Below are 23,031 nucleotides of genomic sequence, written 5' to 3' on the forward strand. Positions count from 1 at the left end.
GTGAAGCAACTATCAGGAGACACAAGTATATGCTATAGCTGAAGGCCAATTAGTTCAAAAGCCTCATTCGTAGCTGGCAAGCTGTACACTCTTATTTTTGAATTTTATAAAGTAAAACTTCATCTTTGCAATAGACATGGGCAAGGACTGGGGAAAAGCCATGGTCTGTTGGTCTGTTGTCAATCATGTTTCATGGACCACAGACCCACCCTGGTTCACAGACCGGTTTGGCGGTCCATGGTCCATCACTTCTGGGACCCTAGCACCATCCCCTTTGCACTCAGAGATGCCAAACTCACAGCGTGTCTTCAGCAGGCTCTCTTCCAGCCACCTTCCAAGTTTGCCCAAGATTGCTTTTCAGACGTCTGAGATACAGACCCCCAAAGTGGCCGCCCCAGGAAACTTCCAGTACATAGACTAGAAGCCACAAATGCCAATTGACTTGCATTGGCTTGCAGCAATTGGCAGAGCCCTAGGCTAGCCCAACACCCCACAATCAAAAGAATTGAAAGGGCAGGGGGAAATGAGACAGAAGAGTGAGCCCTCAAGGAGGCCAATAAGCTTGCACCCAGAGCCTGACTGCAGCTCTGAGTCTAGGTTGGAGCACAGCCCTAGGCTATCCCTTCGCCTCACAAGCAAATAAGAATTGAAAGGGGGGAAGGAGAAACAAGAATTAGCCCTCAGCCAAGGAAACCCAATAAGATTGCACCCAGAGCCTAACTGCAGCTCTGAGACTGGGTTGCGGCACAGCCCTAAGCTATCCCTTCGCCCCACAAATAAGAATTGAAGGGGGGGGAGGAGAAATGAGAATGAGCCTTCAGCCGAGGAAACCCAATAAGCTTGCTTCCACCCAGAGCCTTGCTGCAACACAAGCTCCAAACCTCCCTCTGGCTCAATCCGAAAAAAACTCCCGCAACAAGCAGTTCCTCTGAGCCGGTAACCAGCTGGAAAGTGAAACCGTGGCTCTGCGCTGTGTCTTATATACTAAACGCTCACATAGAGAATAACGGGAGCTCTCTGGTTGACAGCCAGAGCTGCCTATCAAGGTTTTCAGTGTAAGATCGGTATGTTTCAAGGGCAGCAGAAGGTCTGCAGGTAGCACGTATGTTGCCTAGGGAATTGATTGCTCGGAGCCGGGATGTCTGGTTTCATGGACCAACGGGCCGGCCAAAGTTCATCACGTCCATGAAAAAAGGTGCATCCCACAACCTGCCGGCTCGCGAACACTGAACCGGCCCAACCTGTGAAAAATTTTGGTCCGTTTTTCGGTCCATGCCCACCTCTGCTTTGCAAAGATTAATGCAGTTCAATAATTGTAAATATATTCAGGTGACCTGCATTTATGTTCTGGCTGTCCTTGCAATGGCTCCCTGCCCCAGTAGGTCCTCCTCACTGCAAAATATCTGGCTACAGGCTGCCTCTGGCTTCTCCTCTAGCAGTACCTCCTGCTTCCACTGTTTATACTGCACTGGAGATTCCCCTTGGAACCAGCCTCCACCTGCCTCACTGCATAAGTGCTGTGCTTCAATAAGAAAGTGAATGACTTCAATGTCTGCCTACACACCTAGAAGCCAATCCTACAACGACTTAAGCCTGCAATGAGCAGATATATCATATCCTCCAGAATATTCACATGAGACCTGCATATAGGTATGCTAGATCTCAAGCACTGAGCTGAAGTTTCAGGGGGGTTAGATTTGTTCTCACAGTCTCTTGGGAAAGAGGTAAAACTGTGAAAGTTATGGTGCAGAAGTAAGGGGCTAACTATGTTTCTTGAGAGCTCTTGCTGTTGGCCTCACACCATGTTCATTAAGCTCCACCTCTGAGACCCCAGGCCCAGGCAAGGCCCTTCCCTTGATGAGCCTCGGTCCCCAAGAGGAACGACTAGGCTCTGTCCTCTCCCATCCTCCTCCCCACCATCTCAGGGTTTAAACCTCTGAAGATCTGGCATCCCCAACACAGACACGTTCTCCCCTCCCACAGCTATGCCATTCTGTGACCATCGTACTAATAACTAGCCTGAAAAGAGTTGGCTGGCATGAGAGCTCACATGGATAGAAGAAACAGCCGTGTCAAGTAGATGTAGGGTTACCTGATACATTCCTGGAGATTTGCGGGGGGAGGGACCTCAGTGGGAATGTGTCACGATACCACAAAGTCTACCTTCCAAAAATGCTATTTCTTCCAGGGGAACTGATCTCTGTAGCCTGGAGATCAGTTGTAATTTGGGGGAAACTCCAGCTGGAGGTTGGTAACCTTAGCTAGATGGTTCATCATCCACCAGCCATTTGAAAAAAGGGGAACCACAAGCAGAGCTACCTTGTTATCTAGAAGCACTAGAACATGGGAAGGGTATGCTATGAGCTCACCATCTTGGGTAAGCCCTGACATTCATTCCACCAAACAGCCTGTGGCCATAAGCACAGAAATTATGCACAGCAGTCCCCGCCCAGATAGGGGAGCTTAAAGGGAGTCTGTGAATATAAAATACTGGAGGAGGGGGGAAGTGTCCCTCTTCAGTTTGGCTTCAGTCCATACAATGAAGAGGTCACTGTTACAAAATCTGCATCTGAATTTCTCCAGAAGGGTTTACTGCTAAGATTTAAAGTTTGAGTTTTAGAACATCTGTAGCTGTAAATCATATTTTATAGGCCCAATGCTTATAGATCACTGGCTATTCAACTGCATTAAGGAGGAAGGGTCTCGCTGTGTACCATGAAAAAATTCCATATTCCTCTCTGTGGCTCCTCTTACTGCTTGGAAGTCCTTAGAAGGTTCAGGTCTATGCTCCCCTGTCTAGAAAAGTTTGTATGCAACTTTGTTTTCCAAATGTAACTTTTCTTCTGTTGTATGCCTCAGTTTCTCTTTTATAACATGGGAATAAATATGAAACTACCGTTCAGTAAAAATGAAGGAATTTTAAAAATGCACTGCAACACTGAAAGCATGATAAGAAGAAAAACATTATTTATCTGAAAACACAAATTCTTCTGCCCCAGTCAATCTGTTAAGCTTCAAGGTCTTGCTGACACAGACTGACACACGACCACTTTTCTAGAATTTTGAAAGGATTTTAAATGGGAAGTTATCTCTGTCTTTTAACCAATTATCCTCCAAGCGAGTTCCTTCGATCAAGTCAGCTGTCGTCTGCTAATGTAACTGTTCACACAAGCAGCCTATTCACGGGTGATGCATAATGTGGGATCTTGCAAAGTCATTCATGATTTCTTTTTCCCTTCCATGATCTCGAAAAATGGCGGTTTGCAATATTCAGTTCACAAAAGAGAGAGAAAAAACTTACCTCGGTTGATGTTTTCATGTTGCACGCAGCAAGTGAGTAAATCACAGGCCTAAGGATGTACTTGCAGAAGTAATGACATTCAAGTGGATTGCCACTGGACTTGCTCATATTCAATGTCCCTGCCAGTTGTTCATAAGGGCCTTACCACATGTTATTTTTTCCTTGTCAGATGTGTCTTTTCCCCAAAGGAATACTTCTATATCTTTTCCCAAGGTATCAATTAGAGCGCGCATGGATGTACCATGGCTCCTTCCCTCCTCCGTCCTGCTCATTTTCCAACAGGACAAAGGAAGAAGCCACCGTGCATGCATGCGTACTCAAAGTGAAAATTGGTTCCAAAGGAGAGCTTTTCAGTCAGCGTGCACTGGGATTCCTCTGCAGAGGAGGAGTATGGGAAAGTGCATGTGCTGTGCGTGTGCTTGGGAAGTAAGTGTCCCACTGTTCCCCACCCCCCCAGCCCTTCACCCATGCTTGGTTCCCTGGGACGCCTGGCAATAGGGTTGCCAGTTCCCCTTACCTTCCCAGTGGGAGGTTGGAGACCTGGCACTTATGTCTCTCTCTCTGTTGGAGCCATGCGCAAATGTGCCGTGCATGCGCGCTCCAGCCTGCATGATGATGTCACTTCCAGGAAGTGACATCATCACGTAAGCCACATGCCAGCCTTGGGAGTACTCCCACACTCTGCAGGGGGCCGAATCGGGCCCAATTCAATTCAAATTTGGCCCGAACTGGGCCACTGTGGCACACAGGAGCAGGCTGCACCACCCAGGAATGTACCCCGGGAGGCGTGTTTCCCCCACCTGCCTCCGGCGGGGGACTGACATCCCTACTTGGCAACCCTACCACAGTCCTGATCTGAATCAGACTTCTGTACAGCTTCTGTTTTCAAAGTAAAGGTATTTCGAAGCTGTAACCATAGAATGCCCAAGATGATATTGTGGGTGCTGAAATCTCACATTCTATAATGTGGCCATTTGTAATCTTGTGGATGGCTTTATGATGCAGGTTTTATGTTAGTGCATTTTATGCTATGGCCTGCAGCAATCAAAATTACCACTTGAATCAACTAATCACACTTAGAAATGTTTGGCAGCCCTCACTTTTTCCACAATATTGAATTGTCTAGAGCAAAGGCTATTTGGTGTTACTCAACTTCACCTCTGGCCGATCTGTAAAATGGAAATTTTATCCTTAACTGCCTAATCATGTGGGGAAACTAAAATGGCTGCAAAGAGCTTCAGAGACTTTCATCTGAAAATTGCTATTGTCTAAATTTTGTAAAAAGGTTTTTCATGTTACAAAAAGAATTTTCACCTATATTTTCCCAGTCATGGAAAAACAGCTGGATCTGAGAAGGGATTCCTAATTGTCTTTGGGCAGCATCCGTCTGGTTCCACACTTCCTTCCAATTCCCACAGACTCTCCAGTTTTTTCTGAGTGCCTCCCCACCCCCACCCTAACACACACAAAATGCACAGCGAACGGATCCAAGTGGAGATACATTACCGGAGGATTTTTTAAAAAACAGACTGCAGAGAGCACTGCTGATTCAGTACAGATGTAGCTGCCCAAATTCTGAATGAAGATCGAGGGCTTTGCCAAGCGGTAAATGAAGTCATGCAGATAATTCCACTTTGCATGCAGCTGTTATCATAGCTGGAGTTCCTTTCTATAGCATCCTCAATGCAGGCCTTGGAGCAAATTGTGGACTTTGCTAGTAATAGGGAGTGGCAAGGAAACGTCCTCAAAGTGAGGGGGAGAGGGGGGGGAATCCTTAACTTGCAAAAGCAACTCATATCTGTCCATTAACTTTCCTCTCCCTTTCACAACATTTCTTTAAAGACCACAAGCATTCACGACTCCATGTAGACCCAAAAATCAAAAGATCACAAAACATTTACCAGATTACAGCTGAGTTCACAAGTAACACTAAAACACTTACAGGCAGCTGTTTTCATAGCCTCCAACAATTCACAGATGGAAACTGGGACATGCTTGGGGGAAAAACCTATTTGCAAATGAAGTCTCGCTCATTGCAACAAGTTTCACTCCTTCCTGTTACACATTATAAAAGAGTGCCTGGCTGTATTCATTGACTTGTTCTGCACTGAATTAAAAGCCCTAGAGGAGGATCGTTTGGGGTAAAGAGACTTATTTAGGAAACAGAATTATCCTTTATTACAATACTGGCAAACAAAAATCAACCTCCCTGGCTACAGAGGGAGAAATGGCAGGCTGTACACTACCTGGGGCCTTAGAGTTCACGTGTATGAATTTATGAGCATGTGCACCAGAGTCAAGGGCGTCCCCTCACCAATTTCTTCAACCATACAAACCATACAACCACCCAAGTTCCAAGATCGGCTACTAAAGCTAGGTACAGCCACATTACTTGAGATTTAATGGGTAGAGTCATGTAGGAGGGCTCTTAGCCTGCTGTCCGTAAGTTGTAGAACTCAAAGCACTCATCAATACAGGCTTCAAGGAGTAACTTGAAACAGTTTCTGTCCCAGTAGGACTTTGAATGAAATCAGCTGCAGCCTTGACGCTGTTAATTCTTTCACAGACATTTCAGTCTTTCTATGGTGTTGTTTTAATTGATGGTTAGCTGTCTTGGGTGTTTGCGCCAGGGTTAAATTAAATAAATAAACATTTGTAGAGCATGGGAAAGGCCTGCACCCTAAAGAATGACAACACAAGCAACTCATACCATCTGCATTTTCACAAGGTATCCCACAAAAGCAAAAATAAGGACAAAACAGGTACACTGATTTATCAGGGACCAGAAAACAGAAATGGTTCCTGGACAATAGGGACATTTGGAGCCTAGGATTTTGTCCTTGGCAAAGAAAACACCGAAAAGGAAGTTGGGAAGAATCATCTCATAGAAGAAGCACCATTTTTTTTTGTTTACTTACTAAAGATATGTACATCCTGTCTTTCCATTTAATTCCTTCTACCCACATCCAATAAAACAAAAACAAAACAAAAATTATGGAATGAAATTAAGACAGCAAGAATAAGCTGCAGAGAGATGTCAGCCCCACTCAAATATGGGGGAGAATAAAACTGTCTGGACTTATTGTTCAAGAGACAACAGACTTAGCAGTCAATAGGGCATCACTCAAGAGGGGGCCATACCTGATGTTGCTGCCCATCTGACCTCTGAAGACACCTAAAGCTGGACCTCCAGAGCAGATTAAGATCAGGCACCTTGGTCTTCTCAAGCCATTTAGAATTTCAGGGTCAAATCCGGGGGGCAGTGGCACAGTGAAAGCACATCTGCTTTGCATGCTGAAGGTCCCAGGTTCAAACCTCAGCATCTCCACATGAAACGATTAAGTACTGAGTGATATGAAAGACCTCATCTGAGACCCTGAACAGCGGCTGCTGCTCTGAGTAGACAATACTGATGTTGCCAGAACAAGGGTCTGATTCACTATAAGGCAGCTTTATGTGTTCCTATATTCAATCCAGCATTATTAATAGTGCTTGAAAACAAGCTGGAAGCTAGAGTAGAGCAGGGTTGTATGAATATGCCCTTTTCCATTTCTTTTTGCTTGTCTCTGTTCTCACGGAAAGCCTTTTAATTTCATAAATTTGTGTTGCTGATGTTCCTTATTTAGTTTTCATCTTTTGTGCCATATATACACAATTGATACACACACACACACACACACACACACACACACACACACACAAAGCCTTACAAATTATGGTAAATGGAATGGGAAAAATTCAGCACACGGAAAAAGAGATTGCCATGAAAAGAAAGACTCAGGAGTCATACAAGGGAAAAGAACGGACAGAGGACTTTACAACGTTATCAGTATTTGAACATATGGCATATGTTCAATTGTGTATGGACTTATTTTTAGATATCTGGAAACATTTTATAGATGCTTATATGCAGACCTGCCACTATTGTTGTAATATTTTTATTTCTATTTTGCATGAGGTTCATTTTAATTTTAAAATAAAAAAATACAAAGGAAAACAAAAACAAAATGGGGATTTTTTTTTAAAAAAAAGTCAAAACAGCAGAGCTATGAAATTTGGAAACATTCTCAGTGGGATCTTTTAATACTAGCAAAATATTTGCATATTGGCAAGTCCTCGTTAACATCCTTACTGCTGTCTTCTGAACCTGCTGAAGCATTCAAGAGGTCTTCAAAAGCAGTCCTAGGCCCATTCCAGACGGGCACAAATAAAGCGAGTGCTTTCGCTTTTCCAGCGACCTCACTCGTAAAAACCCGTAATGTCCCGTCCCTGCTTACCTCCGGTTCATGGCACTGCGTTGCGCTCCAGAAGCGGACGGTGTGAACGCCGTATTGCGGGTTTGCACACTTCTGGACGCTTCGTCGCCGTGGAGAGGCCCTCCCCTTTCCCTCCTTTCTTTGCCGGCCGGCTGGCAACAATATTCCCTTAATTTTTTTTAAAAAACCGGGCGCCATTTGCGCAGTTGCACGTTTGCGCACATCGAACTGCACAAATGCGCACAAATGCACAAATGCACAAAAGTTGACGCTGCGTATTCGCATACCTGCATATTTGCGCATTTGCGCATTTGCGCAAAACACGTAAAAAAATTTTTTTAAAAAAACTGAAATGAGAACCAATGAAGGCCCCCGACGTCAACTGTGACGGGGAGGAAACAACCAATCCCGGGTACCTCAGTTGGCCGTGCGAACATCCGGAAGCGGGATGGCACGGCACGCTGCGAGACAAAGCGGATGGAGACGAAAGTGAACGTGTGGCTGGTAAGCGATTATTTCCGCAGAAAAACCGCAATTTCTGGCCATCTGGAATCGGCCCTACACACAGCATGTTGCAGTAGTCTAACCTAGCACCAAGGTTTGGTGTTTTTGATTGTTTGTTTTGTACTAACTGTGCTGTGCCACCTCTGTAGGGTCTGCCCGCTTATTCAAATCAGCATCCAACAAGGCAAAGGAACTGGTACAATCCCAGTGGCCAGACGGGCCTGCCAGTCTGCTGGAGCAAGGGAGGTTAAAGCATTCCTGGCGCCGGCCCGAATGGATGAACCAACTGGTTCGCGAACCGGCACTGCACTGTGAAAAATTCATCTGCGAAACACCACGGACCCATGGCTCATGGATTTTTCCCGGTCCGTGTCCACCTCTAGTGGCAACTGAAGGGACTTCTTAACCTTATCCCCTCCTGCAGTTTTCCCAAAAGAAATCATACTTCAAAAGCTACTTTCCCCCTGCTGTATTGGGGGGGGGGGAATGGTTGGGATACCATGTCAAAAGGAAACATGGCAACCAGGAGTGATGCACCAGTAGCCAGAGTAGCAAAGGGTTGACAATACACAAGCGTTGGCTTCTAGGGTAGCAGGTCAAGTGGAAGCCTGGCCAGGCCCAAAACTGAATCAAGTGACTCAGATCTACAATGTAATGCACTTGCCTCTGGCCCACAGGACAACCTGCAAAACGTAGAATCTCTGCAATTAGAAACAGATCTCCTCGTACTCCCAACTGCAAGCAATGTTTAATACATCAAAGCTCCCAGCTGCCAAGGCCACGCTCCCAACGGAAGCACAGCCTCGTTCTATCATTATTGGAAAAGCAGGCCAACCCAGAACTACAGGAAACATTCGAGCATGTCAGCCCACAGGAGAGCTGTAAGTGTTACTCCTTCAACAGCTTCTTCCAAAGCATCTGAAAGCCCTCCAGCCACCCACCCAAGCCAGCCCCGGAGTGCCCCTTAAGTGCGCCACCAGGTCATCAGGAAGCAGCATTTTCCCCTTTCCTTGCCAGCTAACGAGGCAGGAAGTGCATCTCCAGCACAAACAGATGTTCCATCAAACCAAGAGATTGACACAATCAGAAACTTCACCAACCGGACACAAAGAAGTCACCCACAGTTACTGTAAGGGACAAAGGGGACACAAAGTAATAAGGCAGCAACGGAGACACCGATAACCAAACAGCCGAGCAAAAGTGAACGGCCAAATTCTCAGCCCTTGTAAAGAGTCAGAATTTGACTGCAATTTTTTTTTTAAAGTGGGCAAATCAGACCAAAATAAAAATATGATCCACTGTCATCCAAGTAAGCCGTAGGCATTTCTCTTGACACATGTAAGGAAGGATGCAGCCAGAAACGCACTGTGTTAAAGCACAATCCGAACTGTTACTTCACTTTAAGGAGAATTTCTACTTGGAAGGAAACACGCAGCAGCCGCACCCCTTTCGCTATCTGTCCAAGCGAATTAAGCGCAGATTTTCAACTATGCAATGAAGCATCCTGCTTCATCAAAACCTTGTTAATTCAGCGAATTGTAGACTGACTCCTCTTCACCTGCCCATCCACCCCCAAGAGTGAAAAAACGAGTTTACACAATTCACTCTTTCAAGCGATCAGGTTTGGGAATGCACTTTTCAATGGAGGATTACATCTTAGCCTTTCCCTCCAGACCTAATTTATATCACAAGATCAGAGGAGTCTTGCTGGATCAAGCCAAGAGTCTGAGTAGGGTAGCATCCTGTTTCCACTTTTAGCCAAGCAGATGCTTCCAAGAAGCCCATAACAGCAGAATGCAGGCAACTGTCCTTGTCTACTGCTGCCCCACAGTAACCAGTATTTAGAAGTACACGGAGGATCCATTTAGCCACCGTAACTAGTATCTACTGATAGACCTTTCCTTTATGAACTTGCTTAGTCCGCTTACTCAGCCATCTAAGCCAGTAACTCTCGTCACATCTTTCAGCAGTGAATTCCTTAATTCTTCATTCTGTAAAAAAAAGTACTTACTTTTTGCCTATCTTGAATCTACAGGCCATCATTTTAACCGGGCTTCCTCAAACGGATGGTGAGACTCCCAGCATTGTATATTGCCCCTGAATGCGGAGGTTCCATTTCTAGCTATTACAATCAAAATAGGTGGCTTCAAAGCAAAAGTCAACATTCTGCAGTGGGGGAACCACAAGTCCAAGCCACATATTCTGTGGCCGGTATGAAGCAGACTTATCCGGAGTCAGGGCATTGGATCATTAGCACAGTACTCATAAGGACTAGCAACCACTCTCCAGTAATTCAGATTAAGGTCTTTTCCAGGTCTCCTACCAGAAAAACTTTAAGGAGAGTCATCAGAGACTGGACTCATTGGGATCTTCTGCATGTAAAATTTGTGCTTTGCCACTGAATCAGAACAACGTTCTATATAGCTACTCTAACTGATAGCAGCTCAGGTCTTTCCCAAAACATGTTGGGATGTCAGAAATTGACCTTGGACCTTGCTGCATGCAAAGCAGCAGTTCTACCATGAACTATGTATGATCCAGTGGCTCTCCAGCCCTCCTAAGATCCTTTAACTGGCTCTTTCTGCATGACATTTCTATAAAGCTCTGCACAGCTCTGCCTATGCTTTTCTTTGCTACCCCTGTAGTTAATCTTTGACAATGGAATTCTTTGTTTACAACTGCCAAATCCTCAGTTTCCCCCACTTCCCACATCCATTCATTGAAATGCAGATCTTGACACTTTCTCACACCTTAAAGAAATGCTAGATGCATGCAAAGCTCATGCCACTGAGTACATGCATCGAGCTCACTGTTGGCAACCTGGCCATTACATTTTATCTGTTCCCTTTTTATCCTCACTACCACCCTATGAGGCAGCTTCAGCTGAGGAAGAATAATTGGTCTAAGGCCACCAGTGAGCCTCATTAGCCAAACTGGGACTTGAGCCCAAGCATCTTCTAATCAGCACTCTAACCACTATACCACACAGGCTCTGTCCTGATCAACAACACGAAGGAGAAGGTCTTTCTTATTCTTCCTAGCAGCAATCCTTTGAACTGAAGACAGCAGGAATTCAAAGCAATATGGAGTGGGGAAAGGTAGTAAGGAGTTTATTTTTATTGCTACCAGAAGGATAAAGATACCATTCTCAGGAGAGAGGAAGGTTTTTCACACTAAACTCCTAAATGTTTGGAATACTCAGCAGGAAGCTCACAAGAACATTTTAAATGGGGTGAGATCCATCAGCAAGAATATCTTGACTCTGGAAATCTGGCAGCAAAGATGAGAATTTTTGATTCTGACTTATAAAACAGGATTTTTTAAATTCTGTTTTTAAATTATACTCAGTAGTATGATCTGGAATTCATTGAGAAGAACATAAATAAGAAAGGCTACAATGTACTAGAGTTTTGTTCTTTTTTTAACAGCCTCCTTTTTTCAGACTATATAACAGGGCTTTTAAAATCAGAACAGCTGCTCCCCGCCAACACATCTCCAGTGCCTAATTCTTAATCAGACAGAGGCAACAAGCCAGTTTAGTGGAATTCTTTTTCCAGATCATCAAGAACATATAAGAGCTCATTGGCTGATGAAGGAAGGAAAGGCAAGGGGAAGAAGAAATGGAAAAGAAAGTTTTCATTTTGTCGTGAACCGGTCATGAACTTTTAAATCTACTGTTCTCTACCCAGAGATATCATTCCTTAATCTCGTACATGCAAGACCAACCTTAACCTAAGAAGGAAGACAGTTGCAGTGTTGGCTAAAATTTCGTTCACACTTGCCCCTTAAAATGCTTTTCAGTTCTTCTCCTGTGATTGATCTGCACGTGTGACAAACAGAAAGGCATTTTGAATGTGGCCGGTCCGAGTTTTCTGGACTGTCCAGTGGCCACTCAGGAAGGTTCATTTATGATCACAACGTAGCCTTCCTGGATCTCTATGAAGCATGTGCGATTTCAAGTCTATCAATGGTCCACCTAGCAAGAACAGTTTTCCGATGTCAGCCCGGCGGAAGCCTCAGGAGAAGGCACAAGGGTAATATTCTTCCCTTGCAGTTAATCCCCAGCCCAGTGCTGGCAACCTGGCAGGAGCTTTTCGGGGCCGGGCACATGTAAATTGGCCTTGCTGTATGATGTTGGGGCACCATTGTAGGATTCCTCTAAACAGGATGGCTTTACCACAGAGTTCTGGTGGAATCCTATAACAGTGCCCAAATGCAATGTCATCACTTCTGCATTTGCACCAGAAGTGACATTGCGACATCAGAGCAATACAAATTTTCCCCTGCCGCCCTACTAAGTGTTGGTGGGGAATGGAAGTGGCTGGGTGAGAGACGTATATCCCATTGGCCTAACTCCTGTATTCCACTTACCTTAAGGCCAGGTAGACCAGGCCGGCCAGGATTCCCATGAGGGCCAGGAGGACCCTGAAAAAAACAAGGAATCCAAGATTAAAAACTGAATCATTAAAAATTTGCCCTGCACCTTTTCCCCTGTTGACCTTCCTTTACCTGGGCACCTGCCTTCTCAGTATGCAACCCTTCTTGGGATTTGGCCACCCAAAATCCCACAGTCCTACCCCCCAAAGACCTGATGATTTAAATAAATGCTGGGCTATTCCTAGATCACTGTAATAGTGTTCCAGTGTCCGATGTGTATCCAAGAGCAACTTGGATATCTACATCTCTATCACTCAAGTTCAAGATCCAAAGGAGTTAGCCATGTTAGTCTATAGTTGCAAAATAGTAAAGAGCCCTGTAGCACCTCTAAGACTAACCAACTTTATTGTAGCATAAGCTTTCGAGAAACTCAGCTCTCTTCAGCAGATGCATCTGATGAAGAGAGCTGAGTTTCTCAAAAGCTTATGCTACAATAAAGTTGACTAGTCTTAAAGGTGCTACTGGACTCAAGTTCAAGCATCAGTAAGGGACCTTCTGCAACCAGTGCTAGAGAGCAGGGACAGACTGTCTGTTCAACTTACAGGGACATTTCCCAGGGGCCCTCTGCTTTAGGTGGACACTGATGACCAGAAGGAAGTAGAGCCCCACCATAGCAACTCTGCCTCACAGGCCACTTGGCTCAGACCTTGCATCCCCACTGGGAGCTGGAGTCAGCGCAGCAATTGGCATCTCCTGCACTGCTGCCTGTTTGGGAGAGGAAGCACTAGGTGAGCCAACGCCCACTGTTGCTGCCTTTCAGCTGAGTGGCCCTTGCAGCACTGGCTTGTAATGCCACAGGGGCTGCTCAGTTTGCCTAGCCCCAGCCAATTGCACTTCCCGGTCCACTTTTCCTGGACAGCCATTCTGCTCCAGCACTACACTGCTCCAGTAGGATTAACCCTCAGCCTTATGCAGCCCTGATCCAAAGGACAGGTGTATGCACAATTTACCATTTACAGGCTGAGATCCATGATCTTTGCCATATCTGTTTGTGCCCCAAATGACAAAGCCCATCACATCTAAGGGATGTCGTTCCCTGGGTGGGATTTGGGCTTAGTCTCCCACTTCAAAGCATTAAGCTTTGTTTACAGCACCATGCAGGCTTTTAACAAATCCCCAAACAAGGTTTAGACAAAGCACATGCTGTTCCTGTGTCTTCTTCACACAAATGCACAAGATCACTTAATGCAGTGGTAAGCAGAAGACAGACACCATTTATACTAGCTATATGCTGCTTTTCAGGTCAAACATCCTTAAAGTGGTTGTTGTGGATTTTCCGGGCTGTATAGCCGTGGTCTTGGCATTGTAGTTCCTGACATTTCACCAGCAGCTGTGACTGGCATCTTCACTGTGACACTGAGAGATCTCTGACTTTTGGTGCTACACCTCTGAAGATGCCAGTCACAGCTGCTGGCGAAACGTCAGGAACTACAATGCCAAGATCACGGCTATACAGCCCGGAAAATCCACAACAACCATCGTTCTCCGGCCGTGAAAGCCTTCGACAATACATCCTTAAAGTGGCTTACATTTTTAACAGGTAAAACTGAATAGAGGCATGATGGGGGGTGGATTACATTTGTGTGGGGTTGAGGGTAAATAAGCAATGCAAGATTGATACCGGCTCACCAGTGACTTAAAGGTATTTCAGTTTTCTGTTAGAAGAACCCTGTTGTACTCAGAGCCAAGCTACAAGTGACGAATTACACTTGCCTGGCAAGTGAACAGACTCACGTGTATTCCTCCCTGTTCACTTGCCATTCACTTGCTCTCCACTTGATCAAGTGGACAGCAAGTGAATGGCAAGTGAACAGGGAGGAATACACGTGAGTCCGTTCACTTGCCAGGCAAGTGTAATTCGTCACTCGTAGCTTGGCTCTCAGTCATTCCGAGCTATCATGGGTAAGAGTTGTAGACAGACCATGAATTTATCTCACTCTTTATTACAAGAGCAGAATTGTCTTGCAGGATCCGATCAAAGGTCCATCCGGTCTCCTAACCTGTTACCCACAGTGGCCCACCAGATACCCCAGGAAGCCCAAAAGCAGGGCAGGAAAACAGAGTCTTCTTCAAAATATGTCCTCCCCCCCCCCCCCGCCCCCAGCCCAGTAACTGGTGTTCAGGGCATACGGCCCTTGAACATGGTGCTGGAAAGTGCCATTAAGTTGCTGCCAACTTATGGCACCGCTGTAGGTTTTAAAGGCAAGAGACGTTCCGAGATGGTTTGCAATTGCTTGTCTCTGCAAAGCAACCCTGTACTTTCTTGGTGGTCTCTCACTCATGTACTAATCAGGGCCGACCCTCCTTAGCTTCTGAGATCTAATGAGATTGGGCAAGCCAGGGTCATCTAGGTCAGGGTGCCTTTGAACATAAAGAGGAGTTATTTCAGAGTAATTAATGTGGAATATCAGGGTGTGGTCTCATATATGTCTGAACTGCCTCACCAAAACAAAGCCAGAATACAGCTTCCCATTTAAGGTGTCTCAAGCTCAGCACCAAAAGCAAAAAAGTTCCCAGAAAGTCTTATTGCAGGATCCTTTTTTCTCAAGAGCTACCAGTAGGCCAACAGCAGGGGCGGGGGGAGAGACAGGGAACGATCCTGCAACACGTTCTCTAAAAAGGGGCTATGGGGAGAGTTCCAAAAAGGTGGTGAGGCTCCTAATCTGGATGGAGCGTCATTCACATGAAGCAGAAAATACAGCTGCCTCTTTGGGAAACTGAGAGCACTGGCCAGTGAATCTTCACAACACAGTAGCAACAGGATCAATTCCTTAGAAGCTCTTTTTTAGTACATTGGTTCAAAGGCTTCACGCACCAACAGGAACAGTTTGTGTGCGCGTTTTTTTTATTCCCCCTCTGCTACATTCTGGAGTCTGTCAAGAAATGTCCAGATGCTTATTTACAACTCATGTTTGGGGATTTGGGGGCTAGGCGGTGGGGGGAGGGCGAGACGGGAAAGAATAGCAGCTTTTCTCCTCTTGACCTATAGATTCCACTCTGACCTTTGGCTTGCTGAAGAAGGAGCAACATAGTTGAAGGCAAGCCAAACGAACTGTTGCTTTAAAGGCTTTTCTTTCCCCCGCACCCAGGGCCTTCCCAGTTTGCATGAAGAAGGTGGCTGATGCAATATGAATAGGCTTCAGTCTCCATGCCCCAGAGCCCAGTCCTCAGTTTCTCAACCCAAAATTGGGAGATGGGAAATTCCTGGAGGCTTTGGGGTTGAGCCTGGAGAGGGCAGGGTTTAAGGAGGAGAGGGACCTCACTTGAGGTATGATGCCATAGAGTCCCCCCTCCAAAACAGCCATTTTCTCCAGGGGAACTGATCTCTGTGGCCTGGAGGTCAGTTGTAATTCCGGGAGATCTCCAGCCACCACTTGGAGCTGAGTTACCCTAGAGATGGGGCATTGGGGGGGGGGAGAAGTGGGTGTCCCCCAAATCAAACCTTGAACCTATACCCCTTCAAAAAACACAGAAGCTCAGACAGGGATTTGACTGGGCCCACATTTCTGAGTATTTTACAAATGAAAATAGCCATTTGCACATGCATAAGCCTGTCCCACGATGGTTGCCCGTGTCTTTTGCATGTCTGACTCCAAACCCAGACACACCACGTCACCCACCTTGCTCTTGGCACACCAGGGTGGTTATCTCACGAGAACAGATTGAAATCTCCACCCAACCTCTGAATCTTGAATATCAGAATAGGATTTGCATCACTCTCCTCACAGTGATGTGTGGGAGATTCCTAATAAGATCTCCAGACCTCCTTTTTAACATTAAAGAGCAGCTGCTAGGGCAGGGGAGCAAAGTGGACTGGGGCCATACTCTGGGAAGAGGCAGTACTTATAACTCTTCCCCCTCCAGCACCGCTTTCTTGATAGTAATCCCTGAACTGCTTTTAGCCATGAGAAAAAGTCATACACAATATGGGTCATGTCTTTTTCTTTTCTCACCAGGTCTAGCAGTAGAAGGGAAAGATTCTTTGCACCCACCCACCCACCCTTTCCTGAACACGAGTTCTCTCTCCTTATAAGCAGATTATTTGGATCCAAGATACCATGGCTACTTAACAGTGGGAACTAAAAGGGAAGTCCAAGTACAAAACAGTGATAGAACCAGAAATATATTCAGCTTATACTGTTTCAAGAAAAATGACCTCAAAAATCCACCTCCCCTCCCCCCAATTTCCCCTACCCTGTATCAGGACTTTTTTTCTGGGAAAAGAGGTGGTGGAACTCAGTGGTGGAGCTCAGGACCACACAATGACGTCACTTTGGGTCAGCTGGAACAAGGGGGGAGTTTTTTAAAGTTTAAATTGCCCTTGGCGAAAATGGTCACATGGCCAGTGGCCCCGCCCCCTGATCTCCAGACAGAGGGGAGTTTAGATTGCCCTCCACGCTGCTGCGCAGAGGGCAATCTAAACTCCCCTCTGTCTGGAGATCATGGGGTGGGGCCACTGGCCATGTGACCATTTTCAAGAGGTGCCAGAACTCCGTTCCACCGCGTTCCCGCTGAAAAAAAGCCCTGCCCTTTATGTATCAGTGCAAGCTTTGCTGCACTATTCTAATAATCAGAATCCCCTTGGCCATGGAGGTTTATTACAATTTCACCCCCAATTCCCACCCTCCCATAGACCCTTTACTTACCCGTGGGCCTCTCTTGCCAGGTGGTCCAGGTAACCCAGGCAGACCTGAGGGGCCCTATCAAGAGAGAAAACATAAATATTCATTTAGTAGTTCAATACATCAGCAAGCAGAAGCTCTCTGGATGCTTAGGCAAGATGGATGCAGCCCTGTCAGTGAACTACAGATCGAGCATAATGCTCCACCTAAATGCAGCATTTACCGCTATATGTGCATTTCAGAGCATGCAAGTGGCCAAGTCATTCCCTTGCTACAAGATAAAGGTGCAATTCCAATACACACAACCCGTGTTCTCCAAATGAAGGCATCACTCTCATTCCTTACATTATTAAGGGGTCATGTCTCCAAGTCTACAAACACAACAAGCGAATAACACAACAAGCATCCATTATCTTGATGGTTTTGGATAGTCCATGGTAGCTTTAAATATTACACTTGTGAGGGCTGACGGATGCTGAAGATCAAACTGTTAAATTCTTTAGTCTCTGGCATTCCAGTTGGACCAAAGAATCCAAAATCCCCAGAACGCTGCTGGAACTCTTTAATTATTCTTTCATTTCTCTCTGTCTTTTGGCAGCATCTGCGTTATGAATAAAGCAAGGTGTCTCCTTGAGGATTTATGTTCAAGTAGCTTGTTATGAGTGATGGGTTTTTTCCTTTGTATGAAGGGAGAGAGAGAGACCAGAAGACTCAAGAATGTTTGGAAGCTGGCCCTAACTCCTCAAGAGCTCTGGAGACTGTACAGCTTTTACCAAAAGTAGACCTCAATGCTCCAAGGAGTTTCAGCCACTGCAAGAGAGCAGGTGCAGGCAGGGCCAAAATTAACAGCAGGGCATAGCGGAGTAAATGGCCAAGCATCCTATAATTCAGCACTATTTTTTTCCTAGGAAAGGATAAGGAAAGCTCATGTTCTTCGATTCCTGGGGTGGAAACATTTGTTACCCGTCCATCATAAGGTGACTGGGGAATCTCTGCTCAGGGCCCTGATTGGCTCCTATTCCTCTCAGGCTTTGATTGACTCCTATTCTAGCCTACTACTTGACGAGGAGCTCTATATAAACTCTCTGCCTCTAGAAAATCCTCTAACATTCATCAGGCTTGCTTCTGCAACCCAACTATGCTCTCTCCTGATAGCCAAGATCTATTTGACCCTTGCCTACAGGTTTCACACTAAAGTCTATTTCTACATGATCAACACACAATGACTGCAATTGGGGGGGGGGCATGCCACAGCAAATCCCGCTGCCCACCAAGAAACAAAATTCCAAGCTTGCACCGTCCAACTTACAAAAAAATAGGGGAAACTGCTGCCACTATTCTTTCATATAGCTGAAGATTCTTCTCTCCTTTTGCATGTCATCCTGTTGAGGCACCTGGAGGCAGTAGTGGGTGTTAAGGGACATGGCTTGCACTGGTTTAAATCGTTGCTCATGGAACAGACTCAAAGGTTTGCTGTCAGAGACCAGCTATCTTCAGTATGGGAATTATCTTGTGGGGTTCTGCAAGGGGCAATTTTATCCCTCATGTAAAGCCTTTAGGAGAAATCATTTGTAGCTATGGAGCTGGTTGTCATCAATATGCAGATGACACACAGCTCTATATCTCGCTATGCAAAGCCTCTGGTGATGCAGTCTTGAGTCACTGCCTGACAGCTGTGGTCAGTTGACTGAAAGTGAAGAAACTGAAACTGGACCAAAACAAGATGGAAATGATGCTGGTTGAGAAGGCAGAGATATTGAATGACATTGTGGTCCCCGCTTTCTGTGGGGTTCAGCTGACCCTTGCAGACTTGGTTAGGGGTTATACTGGACCCAGCTTTGCTGCTAGAGAAACAAGTTAATGCAACTACAAAAAAGCCTTCTTCTAACGCAGTCTAGTGGAGAAGATGGCCTCCTAAACTGACATGGCCAATCTGGCAACTTGGATTCATACCATAGTAACATCAAAACTTGATTACGGTAATGCATTTTACATAGGTCTCCCCTCAAAGTCAACTTGGAGACTGCAGTTGGCGCAGAACCCTACAGCTCAATTATTATCAAGAGCTAGGAGAAGCATGCATATTACTGCTATTCCACAGTCACTCGACCAGCTACCCATCAGTTACCAGGCTCAAATCAAGGTCTTGACTATCACATACAAAGTCCTTCATGGCCTTGGTCCCTCATATCTACAGGACCACATATCTTGCTATGCCTCAGCAGCTTTCTTACGTTTTTTCATCTGAACAGGGCCTTCTGCAGGTGCCACTCTGCTAATGAGCAAAATCAACAGCTACCTGTACACATGCATTCTTTGTGGTGGCCCCTACCTTATGGAAGAGTCTGCCTAAAAAGGTTAGGAAAACTTCCATTCTCCCAGCTTTCTGCAAACTGTCCAAAACTGAATCTTATCCCCACAACAACCGTATACGATAGAGTCGTTTGAACACGTGCAACTGGCCCATGTGCAACTAGTCACCCTGCAAACTTTCACGGCAGAGTGGAGATTTGAACCTGAATCTACGAGATCCTAATCTGGCACTCTAACCACTACACACCACTGTCTCTTGTTGAGTTTGCACATTACATTTTTCCCTCTTACTTCCCACCACAGGTTGCACTTTCTGCATTTCTCATCTCTCTGGTTTGTATCTACCACAGCAAGACCAATATGACCCTGGCCTCCAGCTCTAATCTTCCCTCAACTCCCCCTGCACCAAAAACTATTTCCATGTGCTCAATCCACAGCAACTGTCTTGCCACTCATGCGGCAGGGGGGGGGGGGGAGTCCTGCTGAATGCCAATGGAATGCACAGGTTTTTCAATCAGTTAATGGTCAATCAGCTCTAACTGCACTTTGAACATCTACTTTTCCACAGGAACTATTATTGGCAAATTAACAGAGACAATTGCATCCATCCACAAGTTAACCAAGCTTTGTAGGAAGAAGTACTCTCTTTTTGCCTGTCCCAGATCTATGGCCTATTGGACAAAACAAAAAACTGATGACTCTGGGGAACAGCTATGCAGGTGTCTACTACCTTAAAGAATTCAGGTTCCACTTAGTTGTCATGGCTAATGGTCACTGTCAGACCTCTGTGAATTTATCTAATCCGTTCCTCAAACCACCTCAAACCAATGGCCATTATGTTTTATAGGCCTTCACTATGTGAAGGATTTTCCTTTTGTCTGCCCAAAATTGTTCTGCATTAAACACACACAGACTCCTCCGCAGTGAACTAGGTTCTGCTGCAAAAGGGATACGAAGACAGAAATCCAGTGAGGTAGTAGGTACAAGGATTTACACCTTTGTTCAGGAATCAGGATTAAAACGTGACTGCAGATTGGTAGCTGAGCACCTGCTTCGCATGCAGTAAACCGCAGGCTGAAAACTTGGCATTTTCAGTTGAAGGATTTCAGTTAAGAGATGTTGGAAAATACCTTTCTCTGCCTGAAACCCTGGAGAGCTTCTGCCAGTCAAATCAGACACTGGTATAATATGTTACATTGACAAAGAGCTAAACAAATCAATGCTCTGACTCCTTCATAATAACAACAACAACAACAACAACAACAACAACATTCGATTTATATACCGCCCTTCAGGACAACTTAATGCCCACTCAGAGTGGTTTACATAGTATGTCATTATTATCCCCACAACAAAACGCCCTGTGAGGTGGGTGGGGCTGAGAGAGCTCCAGAGAGCTGTGACTGACCCAACGTCACCCAGCTGGCTACAAGTAATCATGCTATGACCCACCCACAATAATGCACAGCAGCACCAGTATGTCCCATAGTTTTTATTGTTCCCACTGCCCCATTTCCAAACCATGCAAACTCTGCTGAGGTCAAAAATTCAGCTCTTCCATGGAGAAGGTATCGCAAGAAACAGTGTCCAGAATATATACTGCTGATCTTTATAGTAACAACGTGCTTAAGAACAAACTGTAGAGCTTAAACATTCCTTATGCGGATCATTGGAATGTAAACCTAAGTACACTGTTTAGAACAGAGGTAAACCTTGGAGGTTTCCTCTTCAAAAGGGCACTCTGTGGTAGCATTTTAGCAGGGGGGAAATGGGGGAAAGCATCCCTCTTTCTTGCAGTTTCATGCTTCCAATTCAACCCTAAGAACTAAACAGATTATCCTGTCTTATTTCCGACGTCACTGAACAGTTTTAGAACATCAGAAGGGCTTTCTCTAAAAAATAATCTCATTCATATTAAGCGGAGGGGCTGGAAGCAGACTTCAGTACAGGATAATCAATAGATATGGGCAGTTTTAGTCATCCAAACTTGAGAGTTCCCCATCCCGATCTGTGCAAATGTGTATAGATTCTGGCCATCTGCTAATACAAAAACAGCTTACCTGTCATGTCTGTACCCCTACATCCATGCCATTTCTCTAGGTGTTGAACCATTGCTAATGCTGTGCCTTGATTTCATTTTGCAAATGCTCTAACCATCACTTTCGTTTCTCCCTCTAGCAGCCTGAGAACGCAGCTGTCTTATCTTTTTCATTCTTTGAAGCTCACAGAAGTGACCTTGTGCTGTCTAAAATGTTGCCGTTGACGCTTATGCAGGGCTTTTTTTCTGGGAAAAGAGGTGGTGGAACTCAGTGGGTTGCCCTCGGAGAAAATGGTCACATGGCTGGTGGCCCCGCCCCCTGATCTCCAGACAGAGGGGAGTTTAGATTGCCCTCAGCTGCGGCGTGGGGGGGGCAATCTCAACTCCCCTCTGTCTGGAGATCTGGGGGTGGGGCCACCAGCCGTGTGACCATTTTCAAGAGGTTCCGGAACTCCGTTCCCCCGCGTTCCAGATGAAAAAAAGCCCTGCTCTTATGCCTCTTTGTCCTATCTAGGCTGATGTATAAACTCCAGAAGAAGTTCCAAGACCCTTTCCTGCGCAAACCTGTGGTCTAAGTGAGAGGGGGGAAATGATTGAGTATTTAGAGCTGTACTTTCGTCAAGTTTCTATTCCTACCAAGGAAACGTGTACTGCTTAGATGCTTTCTTGCCTCTGAGTAATTCTATAGACATATATATGGAAATGATTGAATTTCTGAATAAAACCATTTAACCAAGAGCTTGGACTTTTTGTTGCAATGGTACTGGGACCTGTCTACCATATCCTGTCATCCATAGCCTGACAGAAGTGACACTCGGGGCAGGGGGAACATATAGAAATTGCTGTTACAGCTGTACCCATGGCTGTCCCAGGCAAGCATTTTCTACTATCCATCCAAATGTGTCACTACTAGGAATGGTCAAAGAGGATTTTTCATGGCTGAATGAGCCCAGCACTGCATCCCTGGATCCCAGTGCTTGGGGGCATGTTGATGCTCTCCATTAAATGAATTAGGAAGGGAAACACACAGACTCCATCTTCTTTGTTTGGAATCCCACAAGCAGCTAACAGTAGGTGTTGCCAACTGTCTGGAGAACAATTGTCCTGCTCTTTTTAATAGAGGTTCAATGGGATATTAGGAGACGTTCTTTACTTCTGAAAGGCTTCAGCGGACAATTCCATGCATTAAGCCTCTGTGAAACAGGCAGGACATTTTTCTTCATACCCGTTGGCAACCCTAGAGTGAGTCTAAGAGTCATTACGGGCTTGATCTGAAGTAGCAGCAGAAGCAGGCGGTGCCAGGCACACATGGTAACCATTTATGACTGGCCACATCTGATGGAATCCCCGAAAAACAGGCATCCAGCCCTGAATCTTTTTGCAGATACTGCCTGCATAGTTAAAATCTGTTTCCATAACCATGAGAGCTAGAAGCTTGTCCCTTTAAAAAAAATGATGCCTGGGATTCAGAAGGCTGCACTGCCCAATATGTGGATCTGCACACTTGGGTGGCAACCAGAGAAAGGAATGCATCCACAAGTCAAACTGAGAGGAGCAAAA

The 23,031-nt window shown here is 45.5% G+C and overlaps 1 protein-coding gene across 1 annotated transcript in view; it reads right to left on the reverse strand.

Annotated features, from left to right (window-relative positions):
* COL27A1 (collagen type XXVII alpha 1 chain) overlaps positions 1-23,031 on the reverse strand; it is a 342,023-nt gene that overhangs the window by 262,426 nt on the left and 56,566 nt on the right. Inside the window, exons 4-5 of the mRNA XM_054997267.1 lie at positions 17,145-17,198; positions 12,433-12,486 (exon numbers count right to left, since the gene is read on the reverse strand). Coding sequence (XP_054853242.1) covers positions 12,433-12,486; positions 17,145-17,198 — 108 coding nt within the window. The remainder of the gene's footprint in view (positions 1-12,432; positions 12,487-17,144; positions 17,199-23,031) is intronic.

The sequence above is a fragment of the Eublepharis macularius genome, chromosome 14, assembly GCF_028583425.1.
Source record: "Eublepharis macularius isolate TG4126 chromosome 14, MPM_Emac_v1.0, whole genome shotgun sequence".
NCBI lineage: Eukaryota > Metazoa > Chordata > Lepidosauria > Squamata > Eublepharidae > Eublepharis > Eublepharis macularius.